The sequence below is a fragment of the Podarcis cretensis genome (assembly GCF_951804945.1).
Source record: "Podarcis cretensis genome assembly, chromosome: 2".
Taxonomy (NCBI): Eukaryota; Metazoa; Chordata; class Lepidosauria; order Squamata; family Lacertidae; genus Podarcis; species Podarcis cretensis.
In genome coordinates, this window is record NC_137171.1 from 119,465,586 (window position 1) to 119,479,349 (window position 13,764).

At 50.1% G+C, this 13,764-nt stretch overlaps 1 protein-coding gene across 4 annotated transcripts; it reads right to left on the reverse strand.

The window, feature by feature from the left end:
- Nucleotides 1-159: 159 nt before the first annotated feature.
- On the reverse strand, nucleotides 160-13,315 carry LOC307208011 (uncharacterized protein). 4 transcript variants are annotated; one of them, XM_079962306.1, is made up of 5 exons: nucleotides 12,767-13,315; nucleotides 9,002-9,270; nucleotides 7,178-7,563; nucleotides 6,059-6,191; nucleotides 160-2,764 (listed from the first exon to the last, which is right to left on the reverse strand). In XM_079962306.1, the coding sequence occupies exons 2-5, from the start codon at nucleotides 9,246-9,248 to the stop codon at nucleotides 1,434-1,436; spliced, it is 2,097 nt and encodes a 698-aa protein (XP_079818432.1). In that variant the 5' UTR covers nucleotides 9,249-9,270; nucleotides 12,767-13,315; the 3' UTR covers nucleotides 160-1,433. The 4 variants fall into 4 exon arrangements, with proteins under 4 accessions (XP_079818432.1, XP_079818431.1, XP_079818434.1 ...); XM_079962305.1 differs by having other exon boundaries at nucleotides 12,763-13,314; XM_079962308.1 differs by having other exon boundaries at nucleotides 160-2,761; nucleotides 12,763-13,312.
- Nucleotides 13,316-13,764: the final 449 nt, after the last annotated feature.

Below are 13,764 nucleotides of genomic sequence, written 5' to 3' on the forward strand. Positions count from 1 at the left end.
ATTGGCATGCTGCAGAACGCACGTTGAATGTGTCAGGTTGCAGAATGCCCCTGTGATAAAAGAGCAGTCTGTGCGGAATCGAGGTTTCTCATAATGCTCAGCTGAAATTTCCTCGCTGGTAAGATCTAACCCTGTGTCTGGGGGCCTCAGAGATCAACCTTCGCCCTCTTCTGTCTTAGTTTTTATTGCCTTACAAGTCACCAACAGCTGAGCACCAACATGCCATACACAGTCCTTTATATCTTTAGTTTCCCCCCCTCCAACCCACCCCTAAGATCCCCAAATCCTACAATATCACCCATTGGGAATATCGGGGTGGTGGTACAAGGAAAAGGGAATTCTATTTGGGAGAATGCGGATTCAAATTCTTGAGAGTAAATATAAACCAGAGGCAGAAAATCACAGGTTCAAAATCCCTAGCATCTTCCGGGGAGGCAGGAGGATAACCCCCTACTGAAACTTCTCAGAGAGCGGCTGCCAGTCAGTGTAGACAGTCTTGAGCTAAGTAGACCAATGGTCTGACTCGGGATGCGGCAGCTTCCTCTATCCTAATGAAGGTGAACGTCGGGAGATTCAGGAGAGACGAAAAGAGGTACTTGGTCACACAGCACAGAGTTCAGCTATGACATCTGCTCCCATTGGAGGCCAGATTTGGACAGCTTTAAAATGGGGTGACACAAATTCATGGAGGACATGTCTAGAGGCTGTCTCTGAACGGCAGCCGCTGGAATGAGTGCTGCTGAAAGCGGGGCGTTTACTTGACCGAGACCCCTTGTCCATCGGATTTACTGTGGTACCTTGGTTTTCGAACATAATACCTTTTGGAAGACAGTCGAGTTCTGAAATGTTTAAAAACTGAAAACTCAATAGCCGACAGCTAGGCCTCAGGATGGGACCTCAGATAGGGATGCGGGTGGCGCTGTGGGTTAAACCACAGAGCCTAGGACTTGCCGATCAGAAGGTCGGTGGTTCGAATCTCTGCAACGGGGTGAGCTCCCATTGCTCGGTCCCTGCTCCTGCCAACCTAGCAGTTCAAAAGCACGTCAAAGTGCAAGTAGATAAATAGGTACTGCTCCAGCAGGAAGGTAAACGGCGTTTCCGTGCGCTGCTCTGGCTCGCCAGAAGCGGCTTAGTCATGCTGGTCACATGACCCGGAAGCTGTACGCCGGCTCCATCGGCCAGTAAAGCGAGATGAGTGCCGCAACCGCAGAGTCGTCCACAACTGGACCTAACGGCCAGGGGTCCCTTTATCCTTTACACTTCAGGATCTTGCACTTAGCGGAAGCTGCATGGCATGTTCAACTTCCGAGGTGTGTTTGAAAACCCAAGAATTTACTTCTGGGTTTACGGCGTTCGAAAACTGAAACGTTTGTCAACGGAGTAGTTTAAAAACCGAGGAGCCGATGGATTTCCGGCGGCCCTCCCAGAGGACCCTATGCTTTCTCCCCGCTGTGGGTTCTCGCGTGCGCCATCAGGTTCGAGCTGGAGCTGAAGCTCTTCCCGCAGTCCACGCACAGGTAGGGCTTCTCCCCTGTGTGGATCCTCTGGTGGCCAATGAGGTGCGACTTCTGGCTGAAACTCTTCCCGCAGTCGGAGCACTTGAAGGGCCGCACGCCGGTGTGCGTCCTCTCGTGCGTGTTGAGGTTGGAGCTGACACTGAAGCCTTTGCCGCAGTGCAGGCAGACGTAGGGCTTCTCGCCTGTGTGGGTCCTCTGGTGGCTGGTGAGGTGCTGCTTCTGGCTGAAGCTCTTCCCGCAGTCGGTGCACTTGTATGGCTTGTGCCCCGTGTGGATCCTCTCGTGTGCCACCAGGTCTGAGTTCATGCAGAAGCTCTTGCCGCACACCAAGCACTTGAAGAGCTTCTCCCCCGTGTGGATCCTCTGGTGCCGGTTGAGGTGCGACCTCCCGCTGAAGGTTTTCCCGCAGTCCAGGCACTTGTGGGCCTTCTCACTGCAGTGCATCCTCTGGTGTCCGTGGAGGTGCGAGCTGCGGCTGAAGATCTTCCCGCACTCGCCGCACGTGAAAGGTTTCTCTCCCGCGTGGGCCCGCCGACGGGTGGCGAGCTGCGAGCTCTGGCCGAAGCTCCTCTCGCAATCCAAGCACTGGTAGGGCTTCTCGACCATATGCTGGGTCAGATCCGAGCGGGCGCCGAAGCTTTTCCCGCAGCGCAAGCACTCGAGGGGCTCACCCCCGACGTGGCTCCGCAGGTGGCTGGCGAAGGAGTGGCTGCTGCGGAAGCTCTTCCCGCATTTGAAGCACTCGTACGGCTTCCCCCCGGCGTGGTTCCGCAAGTGCCAGGAGAAATGGGAGCTCGTGTCAAAGCTTTCCCCGCAGTGCAAGCAGGGATAGGACTTCTCTCCTGCGAGCGCCGTCCTCTCGTGGGCAACCAGCCCAGATCTCGGCGCAAAGGTTTTCGAGCAACTGTGCAGTTTCTCTCCCGCGTGGATCCTCGGGTGGCAAATGTGACCAAGGGACTTCTCGCCCAGAACGCATGAATGTTCTTCTTCGGGCTGGAGGACCTCCTCCTCTTCACTTCCGCCAAGATCCTCGTCACCTCCCCAAGGAGGAAGGGAGCTGCCTGGTCGTTTCCCGGGTTGGGTCTTCCGTTCTGAGTCGGGCTGATGAGAAGAAATGCCTCCATTCTCCTCGCACCAGGAGAGTCTTTCTCTGGGCAAACCCTGCGGTTCCATTTGCTCAGGGGTCCCCAGACACGGCTTCTCTTCCTTCTCCTCTTCCTCATCGTCATGAGCCCAATTGAAACCTGCTGAAACACATAAAACAGGCAAACTAATAATAATAATAATAATAATAATAATAATAATAATAATAATAATACTTATACCCTGCCCATCTGGCCAGACCTCCACAGCTACTCTGGGCGACTTCCAACAGAATAGGAAAAACACAATAAAACATCAAACATTTAAAAACTTCCCTAAAAGAGAACGTTGCTTTGCTGTTAAGCAAATGGAGACGGCTTCCAACAGGACACTAAAATACAATAACCTATTAAACATTAAAACCTTCCCTAAACAGCGCTGCCTTCAGTTGTTTTCTAAAAGTCTGGTAGTTGTTTTTCTCTTTGACATCTGGTGGGAGGGCGTTCCACAGGGCGGGTGCCACTACCAAGAAGGCCTTCTGCCTGGTTCCCTGTAGCTTTGCTTCTCGCAGTGAGGAAACCACCAGAAGGCCCTTGGAGCTGGACCTCAGTGTCCGGGCAGAACGATGGGGGTGGAGACGCTCCTTCAGGTATACTGGACTGAGGCCGTTTTTATTATTATTATTATCATTATTATCATTATTATTATTATTATTAATTGGGTTTATACACAGCTCTGTACCTGGAGGTTTCAGGGCAGTTCACAGAAAAGATCACAACATATAAGATGAGAATAAAAACACCAACCCAATAACGCACCCCACCCACCGAAAAGAGCCACATTTTAAAAGGGATGTCAAACAGATCAACCAAAGGCCTGGTTAAAAAGGAACGTTTTTGCCTGGTGCCTAAAGGTGTACAATGAAGGCAACAGGTGAACTTCCTTGGGGAGAGCATTCCACAGATGGGGAGCCACTGCAGAGAAGGCCCCGTTCTCATGTTGCCACCCTTCGGACCTCTCATGGAGGAGGCACACAAAGAAGGGCCTCAGAAGATGATATCAGGGTCTGGGTAGGTTCATATGGGGAGAGGCAGTCCTTGAGGTATTGCGGTCCTGAGCCGTTTAAGACTTTATAGGTCAGAACCAGCACTTTAAATTGCGCCCGGAAATTAATGGCTAGCCAGTGCAGTTGGTCCAGGATCGGTGTAATACATTGGTACCTCAGGTTAAGTACTTAATTCGTTCCGGAAGTCTGTTCTTAACCTGAAACTGTACTTAACCTGAAGCACCACTTTAGCTAATGGGGCCTCCTGCTGCTGCCGCACCGCCAGAGCACAATTTCTGTTCTCATCCTGAAGCAAAGTTCTTAACCTGAAGTAATATTTCTGGGTTAGCGGAGTCTGTAACCTGAGGTACCACTGTATGCTCAAACCTAATGTTAGGGCATGACCCAAAATTCTTTGTAAGTACAAAACAAACGACAAAATCCTGCATCGAGCGCAAATGAAACCCATACTTCCTTATGGACTAGCCACTTGCCGTTGTAATTTATTTTCTTAAAACGAGGGAAAACCACACGTTTTTAGGTTCACAAATTCTGCACCTCTTTTGGCCCTATACGGCTCAGCGCTGCAGTTCCTCAAGACGGCCTCTCCCTATATGAACCAGCCCAGACCAGGCAGTCTTCATCAGAGGCCCTTCTCTTTGGGCCCACCCAAAAGAGGCCACGCAATAACAGGGCTTTTTGGAGAGACATGCCATTAGAAACAACAAAGGAGATTGTGGCAAATATAAACACAATAAAAGCCAAGGATGAAATGTAAAGCCACTGTTATGGAAATGATTCTTTTTCTTAACCGTCTGCATTAGTCTAGCAATACAGTGGTACCTCTAGATATGAACGGGATCTGTTCCGGAGCCCCGTTCGCATCTAGTGGTAAACGTAACTAGTGATGGCACGTCTGCGCACGCGTGCGTCGCTTTTCGCCGCTTCTGCGCATGCGCGTGATGTCATTTTGAGCGTCTGCGCATGCGCAAGTGGCGAAACCCGGAAGTAGCGCACTCCCGTTACTTCTGGGTTGCTGCGGAGCGCAACTCGAACGTGCTCAACTCGAAGCGTATTCAACTCGAGGTATGACTGTATTTAGGGAAAAAAACCTCTCAAGAAACATTTAGTAGTTAATGAAGATGCCTGCAGGATTTCTGTTGGATTCAGAAAAACTGAGCAAATACAGTGGTGCCTCGCAAGACGAAATTAATCCGTTCCACGAGTCTCTTTGTCTAGCGGTTTTTTCGTCTTGCAAAGCACGGCTATTAGCGGCTTAGCGGCTTTAAGAAAAAGAAAAAAAACTCGCAAGAACTCGCAAGACGTTTCGTCTAGCGAGTTTTTCGTCTTGCAAGGCATTCGTCTTGCGGGGCACCACTGTACCACCAAAGGTTTGGCTTCTTATTGATGCCGCCGCCCCCCCCCCCCCCGCAAATTTCACAGTCAAGCTTGGTCTTAAAGATTCAGGTGGTCGCTAAGGTATCCTGGGCACAAGTTTTTCGGGAATTTGTAAATGAATACAAGGATCTTCAACCTGGCTCACTAGCAGGTAGGCAACGGGTGCAGATGTTTTAACAGTGGTGCCACAGATATCTTGGCCATCTACTTTTCCCTCCCCACTCAGCAGCAGCCTAGCCACCACATTCTGCGTTAGTTGGAGTTTCCACTTGGCAAAACCAGGCCCAGATTGCGAAACTGCTCTAGGAATGGAGAAGGGAAATGGGTTTGAGACATCACAGGTGCCAGCCAATCCATGCTATGCACAGCCCACTTCTACTATAATAATTTTATTTTTTTTTAATACCCCGCACTTCCCGGTTCAAAAACCGGGTTCAGGGCGGCTAACAACAAATTTAAAACACTTAATTATAAAAGCAGCATAAAATACAGTATAAAAACATGAATAACAATAAAATTCAAAGTTCAGAAATCAGTTTGGGGGAAATCCATCCAATAAGCATTAGATAGTCACCAGGGCTAGCTGGCTGAATTGGTCCTACTTGGGCCAGCGAGGAGGTCAGGGGAGAATTAGCTGTGGGGTCTCAGAGTGGGTAATCTTCATAAAAGGGGAGGGGGAGGGAAGAGAAGGGAAATAAAAGATCAGGCTGAATTCAAATTAAAGGCCAGGCAGAATAGCTCTGTCTTACAGGCCCGATGAAAAGAGGTTAAATCCTGAAGGGCCCTAGTCTCATGGGACGGAGCATTCCACCAGGTCGGAGCCAGGACTTCTAAACTATGGTTATTCATGGACCTTAAGGTCCTCTGCGGGGCAGACCAGGAGAGGCGGTCCCGTAGATACGAGGGCCCTAAGCCATGCTCAACAGTATTTGAAAAGAGTGGCACGAGGGCATATCCAGAGCCGCCCCACCGCTCAGGCTATGCCAGAAGAGGGACAACACAAAGGAATCCTCACCCCCAGTTTCGGTGCCTTCGTCGTCGTCCTCTACCTCCTCCTGCTTAGGTTCCCTGAAAAGCTGTTTTGCTTCAATACCCAACGGAGCTCCATCTGATTCTGGGAGACTGGCAGACACCTGGTGAAGCAGCACCTGAAAGTAGCCAGATTTAAGTCAGAATCCAAAGCAGGGCATTGGTCCATCTAGTTCAGTACTGCCTGCACTGACTGGCAGCAGCTCTCCAGGGTTTCACATGGCCTCCCTCCCAGCCTTACCTGAAAATGTTGGGACTGAATGGAAACTGTGTCCATGCAAAACAGGTGCTCTACTGCTGAGCTGTGGGCTCCCCTGCAAAGGACTAGGAACGGGCGAAGCTGTGTCATACCAAGGGAGACCACCTAACACAGTGTTGTCTACACTGACTGGCAGCAGTTCTCCACCGTTTCAGGCAGGGGACATTACCTGAAGGCTTAGGATTGAACCTGGGACCTTCTGCACACAAATTACCGTATTTTTCGCTCTATAGGACGCACCAGACAATAAGACACACCTAGTTTTGGGGGGGAGGAGGAAACAAGGGGAAAAAAATTCTGAATCCGAAGGCAGAACAGCAAGAGGGATCTGGCTTCTGGGATAGCTGCTGAACCCTCTCCCGGGCAGCGGGATGAAGGCTCCCCCTGCCCAGAAGAGGTTACGCACGGGTAAGCTGCCCTCTTCCCCCATCTCCCGCAAGAACCGTGCGCTCTTTAAAGGGAGCGCGGTTCTTGGGGGCTTTTCTGGGAGGTGGGGGAAGGGACAGAGTCACGCGCTCTGTCTTTTCCCCCCACTTCCCGCAAGAGCCGCACGAAGCCTCCGCTGCCCTATGGAGGCTTCACGGGGGCTATCCAAAAGCCAGGATAGCTAGAGGGAGCGCAAGTAAGCCCAAAGCCAGAACAGGGAGACGGAGCACTGCGCAGCGCTCCCTCTCCCTGTTCTGGCTTAGCCACGCAGCCTGCATTCGCTCCATAAGACGCACACACATTTTCCCTTACTTTTTAGGAGGGAAAATGTGCGTCTTATAGAGCGAAAAATACGGTAGATGCCCTACCACCAGGCTAAGGTATCACTGGTGTCTCCCTCCCTCCTGATCTTGTCCTCACCTCTTTTCCTTGTCTCTCCTCTGCCTCTTCCCGCCTCAGGAGGAAATCCTCGGCCAGGGCCACCGCCTGGGAGCAGGTCTCTGGTGTGCCTTCCCTGACCCAGCTCTGGATCTCCAGAGGCAGGATGGCCAGGAACTGCTCCAGGATCAGGAGCTCCAGGATCTGCCCCTTGGTGTTCCTCTCCGGCTTCAGCCAGTGCCGGCAAAGTTCCCAGAGTTGCCGGCACGCCTCCCTCGGCCCCTCAGCCTCCCGGTAGAGGAAGGCCCGGAAACACTGGCGGTAGGCCTCTGCCTCCAGGGCATCCGACTCGCAAAAGGCCTCTTCCTTCACTGGCACCCGTTCTCCATCACGACCCTCATAGGCTTGCAGAGATGCTCTGTCAACATCTAATCCAACGTGGAAGAAATATTTAGAAGTCGTACCTTGGTTTTCGAACAGCTTATGTCAGGGGACTGCCGTCGGAACAGGGGAGGGAGGCAGGGGGGCCGTTGGGATACAGAGAGCCTCCAAAACTCCTGAGAAGCAGTTCCTCTTCCAGCAGTGGGGAAAGCCACACCTCCAGTGGAGAGGTAAGGGGCCAGCCGAGCGAGGAAAGGGCTCAAGGATGCTGCGGAGAGCCCCAGGTGACCAGGAGGGATGCATGCCCCTTCCGTAGCCCAGCTTGCACAGAGGGGTGAAACACAAGGAGGGGAGGAGGAGGTTTGGGGTGCCTAAGTTCTTATGTTGGGGGAGAAACCGGAAGGGGACACTCCCGGATTCGGCAAGTGACTAAGACGGACATGAACTTTGTGGATCTGCACTGTAAATAGTTTGCACAATAAAACCTGTAAAAGACAGGTCGAATTCCTGCCTGGTTACTCACAAGCAACCACCACCAGCATCTGACAGCTTAGTTCTCAAACGTTTTGGCTCCCGAACGCCGCAACCCTGGAAGTGACTGTTCCAGTTTGCAAACTATTTTTGGAAGCCGAACATCCGACGGGGCTTCCGATTGGCTGCAGGAGCTTCTGTTCGCCTTCCAAGGTACGACTGTATTTGTTAGCTGTTATTCTAACCCCAATAAGTAGACACGTACGGCAGACACTCGTTTAACCGGAAACCTGTCAAAATGGAAGTTTCCGGAAAGGGCAGAGAGTGGGTACCCATTGTATCTTGACAATAATGCTGCTCCACAGAACAGGGGCATCAACGCTAAAAGCCCCGCGTCACGGTGGAAAAGCTTTCTGAGACCTTTGGGTGTCGGAAGGGGAAGCTGCCCCACAGATCAGAGTGATCTGTTTTGTAGATAAAACAGCAGTGCAGGGGGGAGGCGGGGAGCTGGACTAGATGACCCCTGGGGTCCCTTCCAACTCTACAATCCTATGGCCGCCGAGACCATATAACACCGGTCTTGAAAGACCTACACTGGATCCCAGTATGTTTCCGAGCACAATTCAAAGTGTTGGTGCTGACCTTTAAAGGCCTAAACAGCCTCACACCAGTATACCTGAAGGAACGTCTCCACCCCCATCGGTCTGCCCGTATGCTGAGGTCCAGCGCTGAGGGCCTTCTGGTGGTTCCCTCACTGAGAAAAGCCAAGTTACAGGGAACCAGACAGAGGGCCTTCTCAGAAGACATCTGAAGGTAGCCCTGTTTAGGGAAGCTTTTAATGTTTAATACATTATTGTATTTTAGTGTTCTGTTGGAAGCCGCCCAGAGTGGCTGGGGAAACTCAGCCAGATGGGTGGGGTATAAATAAATTATTATTATTATTATTATTATTATTATTATTATTATTATTCAGTTACAGTTATTATTCTGTAAGAACTTGAACTGGGCACTTACCGGTAGTATACATCTGCTCCAAATCCCCTTTGAGGCCTGGAACGCACACCGACTGTTGCTTTTTCCCAGCCCCCTCAATGGGAGCGTCCGCCTCATCCCACGGCGCGTCCGGGTTTCCGAGCCTCCCATCAGAGATCTGCACGACCGTCAAGAATTCAGGCGAACCCCAACCTTCATCGGGCTCCTGCTTCACCCGGCACTGTATCCCTGCGGACTGGAGCAGAAAGCTCTGAGAGGGCGGCTCCATGATGCTCAACGGCCCTTTCGTCCTGCCAACAAATCGAGAAGAAAACATTCCAAAATTTGAGAAAGTAGAAAGCTTTGAATCCAAGCTTTGTTTTCCAAAACGTTCAGATTTCTGAGAATGCGTTAGTGACAATCCTACAGCACAATCCTATGCATGTCCGGCCTGAGATGTATAAAATTATGATGCACTGTGTGGAGGTTTCTCCCTTCTCTTGGAGAACACCAGAAACCAACGGGATCAACCGATGAAGCTGAATGGTGAGAAATTCAGGACGAAAAGGAAAGACTTGGAGATGTTTAATGTTTGATGTTTTATTGTGTTTCTAATTTTCTGTTGGGAGCCACCCAGAGTGGCAGGGTATAAATAATAAATTGTTGTTCATAGAATCATAGAATCATAGAGTTGGAAGAGACCACAAGGGCCATCGAGTCCAACCCCCTGCCAAGCAGGAAACACCATCAGAGCACTCCTGACATATGGTTGTCAAGCCTCTGTTTAAAGACCTCCAAAGAAGGAGACTCCACCACACTCCTTGGCAGCAAATTCCACTGTCAAACAGCTCTTACTGCCAGGAAGTTCTTCCTAATGTTTAGGTGGAATCTTTTGTCTTGTAGTTTGGAACCATTGCTCCGTGTCCGCTTCTCTGGAGCAGCAGAAAACAACCTTTCTCCCTCCTCTATGTGACATCCTTTTATATATTTCAACATGGCTATCATATCACCCCTTAACCTCCTCTTCTCCAGGCTAAACATGCCCAGCTCCCTTAGCCGTTCCTCATAAGGCATCGTTTCCAGGCCTTTGACCATTTTGGTTGCCCTCCTCTGGACACGTTCCAGTTTGTCAGTGTCCTTCTTGAACTGTGATGCTCAGAACTGGACACAGTACTCCAGGTTACTGGAGTTGTTGTTGTTGTTGTTGTTACCATTCCTGTATTGCATGGGATTGGATTTGATGATCCATAGGCTCCCTTCCAACTCTACTATTATATGATTCTATGACATCTTCAAGGGACGCGGGTGGCGCTCTGGGTTAAACCACAGAGCCTAGGGCTTGCCAATCAGAAGGTCGGCGGTTCGAATCCCCATGACGGGGTGAGCTCCCGTTGCTCCGTCCCTGCTCCTGCCAACCTAGCAGTTCGAAAGCACGTCAAAGTGCAAGTAGATAAATAGGTACCACTCTAGCAGGAAGGTAAATGGTGTTTCCTGCACTGCTCTGGTTCGCCAGAAGCGGCTTAGTCATGCTGGCCACATGACCCGGAAGCTGTATGCCGGCTCCCTCAGCCAGTAAAGCAAGATGAGCGCCACAACCCCAGAGTCGTCCACGACTGGACCTAATGGTCAGGGGTCCCTTTACCTTTTTTACCTTTATGACATCTTTACAAAGGAAGTATGCCTACTAGTCAGAATGGCAACGCTGACCTTCCACTCCAAGAGGTAGTAATTGCTTCTGAATAATGGCTCCTGGGAATTTCGGGCAGGAAGAGCTGTGCCGTTGCATTCAGGTCTTCCTTGTTTCCTCCAAGGACTCATCCACACCTCCGCTTGTGCCTAGAAACCATGAGACTGATAATTGCCAGTGGGGGGGGGTAACCCCTTAGAATTGCAGAGTTGGAAGGTACCCCCGAGGGTCATCTACTCCAACCCCCTGCAATGCAGGAATCCTTTGCCCAACGTGGGACTCGAACCCATGACCCGGAGATTAAGTTTCCTGCAACAACCACAACAACAATTTATTTATACCCCACCCATCTGGCTGGGTTTCCCCAGCCACTCTGGGCGGCTCCCAACAGAATATTAAAAACACGACAAAACATCAAACATTAAGAACTTCCCTAAACAAGACTGCCTTCAGATGTCTTCTAAAAGTCAGGTAGTTGTTTATTTCCTTGACATCTGGTGGGAGGGCGTTCCACAAGGCGGGCGCCACTACCAAGAAGGCCCTCTGCTTGGTTAACTGTAACTTCACTTCTTGCAGGGAGGGAACAGCCAGAAGGCCCTCAGAGCTGGACCTCAGTGTCTGGGTGAACGATGGGGGTGGAGACGCTCCTTCAGGTATACTGGGCCGAGGCTGTTTAGGGCAGGAGTCAGCAAACTTTTTCAGCAGGGGGTCGGTCCACTGTCCCTCAGACTTTGTGGGGGGGCCGGACTATATTATGTAAAAAAAATTATGAACAAATTCCTATGCCCCACAAATAACCCAGAGATGCATTTTAAATAAAAGGACACATTCTACTCATGTAAAAACACACTGATGGTTTAGGGCATTAAAGGTCAGCACCAACACTTTGAATTGTGCACGGAAACAGACTGGGAGCCAGTGTTTTATAGTCTTGGTGGCCGCTCCCAGTCACCAGTCTAGCTGCCGCAATCTGGATTAGTTGTAGTTTCCGGATTACCTTCAAAGGTAGCCCCACGTAGAGCGCATTGCAGTAGTCCAAGGGGGAGATAACTAGAGCATGCACCACTCTGGCGAGAAAGTCCGCAGGCAGGTAGGGTCTCAGCCTGCATACCAGGTGGAGCTGGTAGACAGCTGCCCTGGACACAGAACTGACCTGCACCTCCATGGACAGCTGTGAGTCCAAAATGACTCCCAGGCTGCACACCTGGTCCTTCAGGGGCACAGTTACCCCATTCAGGACCAGGTAGCCCCCCATACCTGCCTGCCCCCTGTCCCCCCAAATAGTACGACTGAGCTTTCCTCACTGAGTTATCCTCATACTTCCACCCTTCCTCCACCTTCTTCATTTTAGACTCGCTCACACATTACACTAAAGGCAGGTACATGTTGCCTCTACACGTGTAAGTGTTTGCATGTAAGAGATCATACATGTCGATTTGTATACTTTAATAATAATAATAATAATAATAATAATAATAATATTTTATTTTATTTATATCCCACCCTCCCCAGCCAAGGCTGGGCTCAGGGTGGCTAACACTTTAACTGCACTAGTTGCACATACATGTGGATATGTGGACAATATCTTCCATTGGTGTACACAAGTGCACAGATTGTACACTGCTTTAATGTAATGTGTGAACGTCATAAACCTGCATCTCCTAAAAGGCCCCAGGTTGCATCTTGCAAAGAATGTATAACTGGTTTTTCAAACTTTCATTCATTTCTTTAAATACAGGGTTCTAAAACGCCCATCAGAACATTTTAAAACACACGCGCAAAACAATCGACGAGAAATAATCAAATTGATCCGAAACCCAGCACAGCGTTTCGGGACAAGGAGAGAGCGGATTTTCGAAAGATGGAATGCAAAACGTCAGAACTGATGGGAGGGCAACTAGGGGAATTCAATCCAGGCTGTTCGTTCAAAAAAATCAAAAGGTCTGCAAGGTTGTTCTAGAAGCTAGGGAGGCTGCAGATCTTCCTCATAAATAACAATACTAATAATAAATTATCCGGGGGACCCAACCCAACACCTCCAGCCTTGCAAATCGCTCATCAGCTCCTGCGAAATGCAAAATGCAAAATATAGGTCTATAGATATGTGCATAGCTACCTGCCTCTCTCACCGCCTCTGCTGTTCCTGAGTCGCTATTTGGAAAAAGGAAAAAAAAAAGGAAATCCAAAATACATGCACACACGCCAATACGCCCCCCTCCCCAATGCACACACACAAAAAGAAGGCTGGGCAGGAAGTAACAGCCTGCTCTGTATGAGAGCCCCCACTCCTTCCCCAATTTCTGGGCCTCTCTAGGAATCTCAGCTCGGATGTTTAACCCTTCCATTCCTGCTGGAAACGCAGATCCGTGCTGAGCTGCTCAGAGATCGCCACCTTTCCTGCTTCCCCCTTCTGACAGGGCTCCTGTGCTTTCGGCAGGAGTGCTGCCAGCTTGCTCGCCGCTTCCTGCTCCTGTGCATTTAGCAGATGAGCTGGAGCCAGGGGACAACAGGGTGGCCCAGTTTCCTTTCCTTCTTCCCCTGCTCCGTGGCAGATGGGAAGGTTGCCAAATGTTTTTCCCTGCTCCTGTGCATTTAGCAGCTGCCTCGCGTTCGATTATTGCGATGGTTGTTGTTTGGTTAACATTATCATCATCCTCATCATCATTATTCATTTATTATTTAATTATATTATTATTATTATTATTATTATTATTATTAAAATATTATTTATTTATTATTTATATCCCACCCATCTGGCTGGGCTTCCCCAGCCACTCTGGGCAGCTTCCAATAAAATATTAAAATACCGTAATACATCAAGCATTAAAAGCTTCCCTAAACAGGGCTGCCTTCAGATGTCTTCTAAAAAGTCTGGTACTGTAGTTGTTGTTCTCTTTGACATCTGGTGGGAGGGCGTTCCACAGGGCAGGTGCCACCACCGAGAAGGCCCTCTGCCTGGTTCCCTGTAACTTGGCTTCTTGCAGCGAGGGAACTGCCAGAAGGCCCTCGGGGCTGGACCTTGATCTCACCTCCATCCTTCTTCCCCACAGAACGTCTCAGCCTCAAGTACATGCAGCTGTCATGCTCTACTCCTGCACCACTGCCTTCTTGTTCCTAG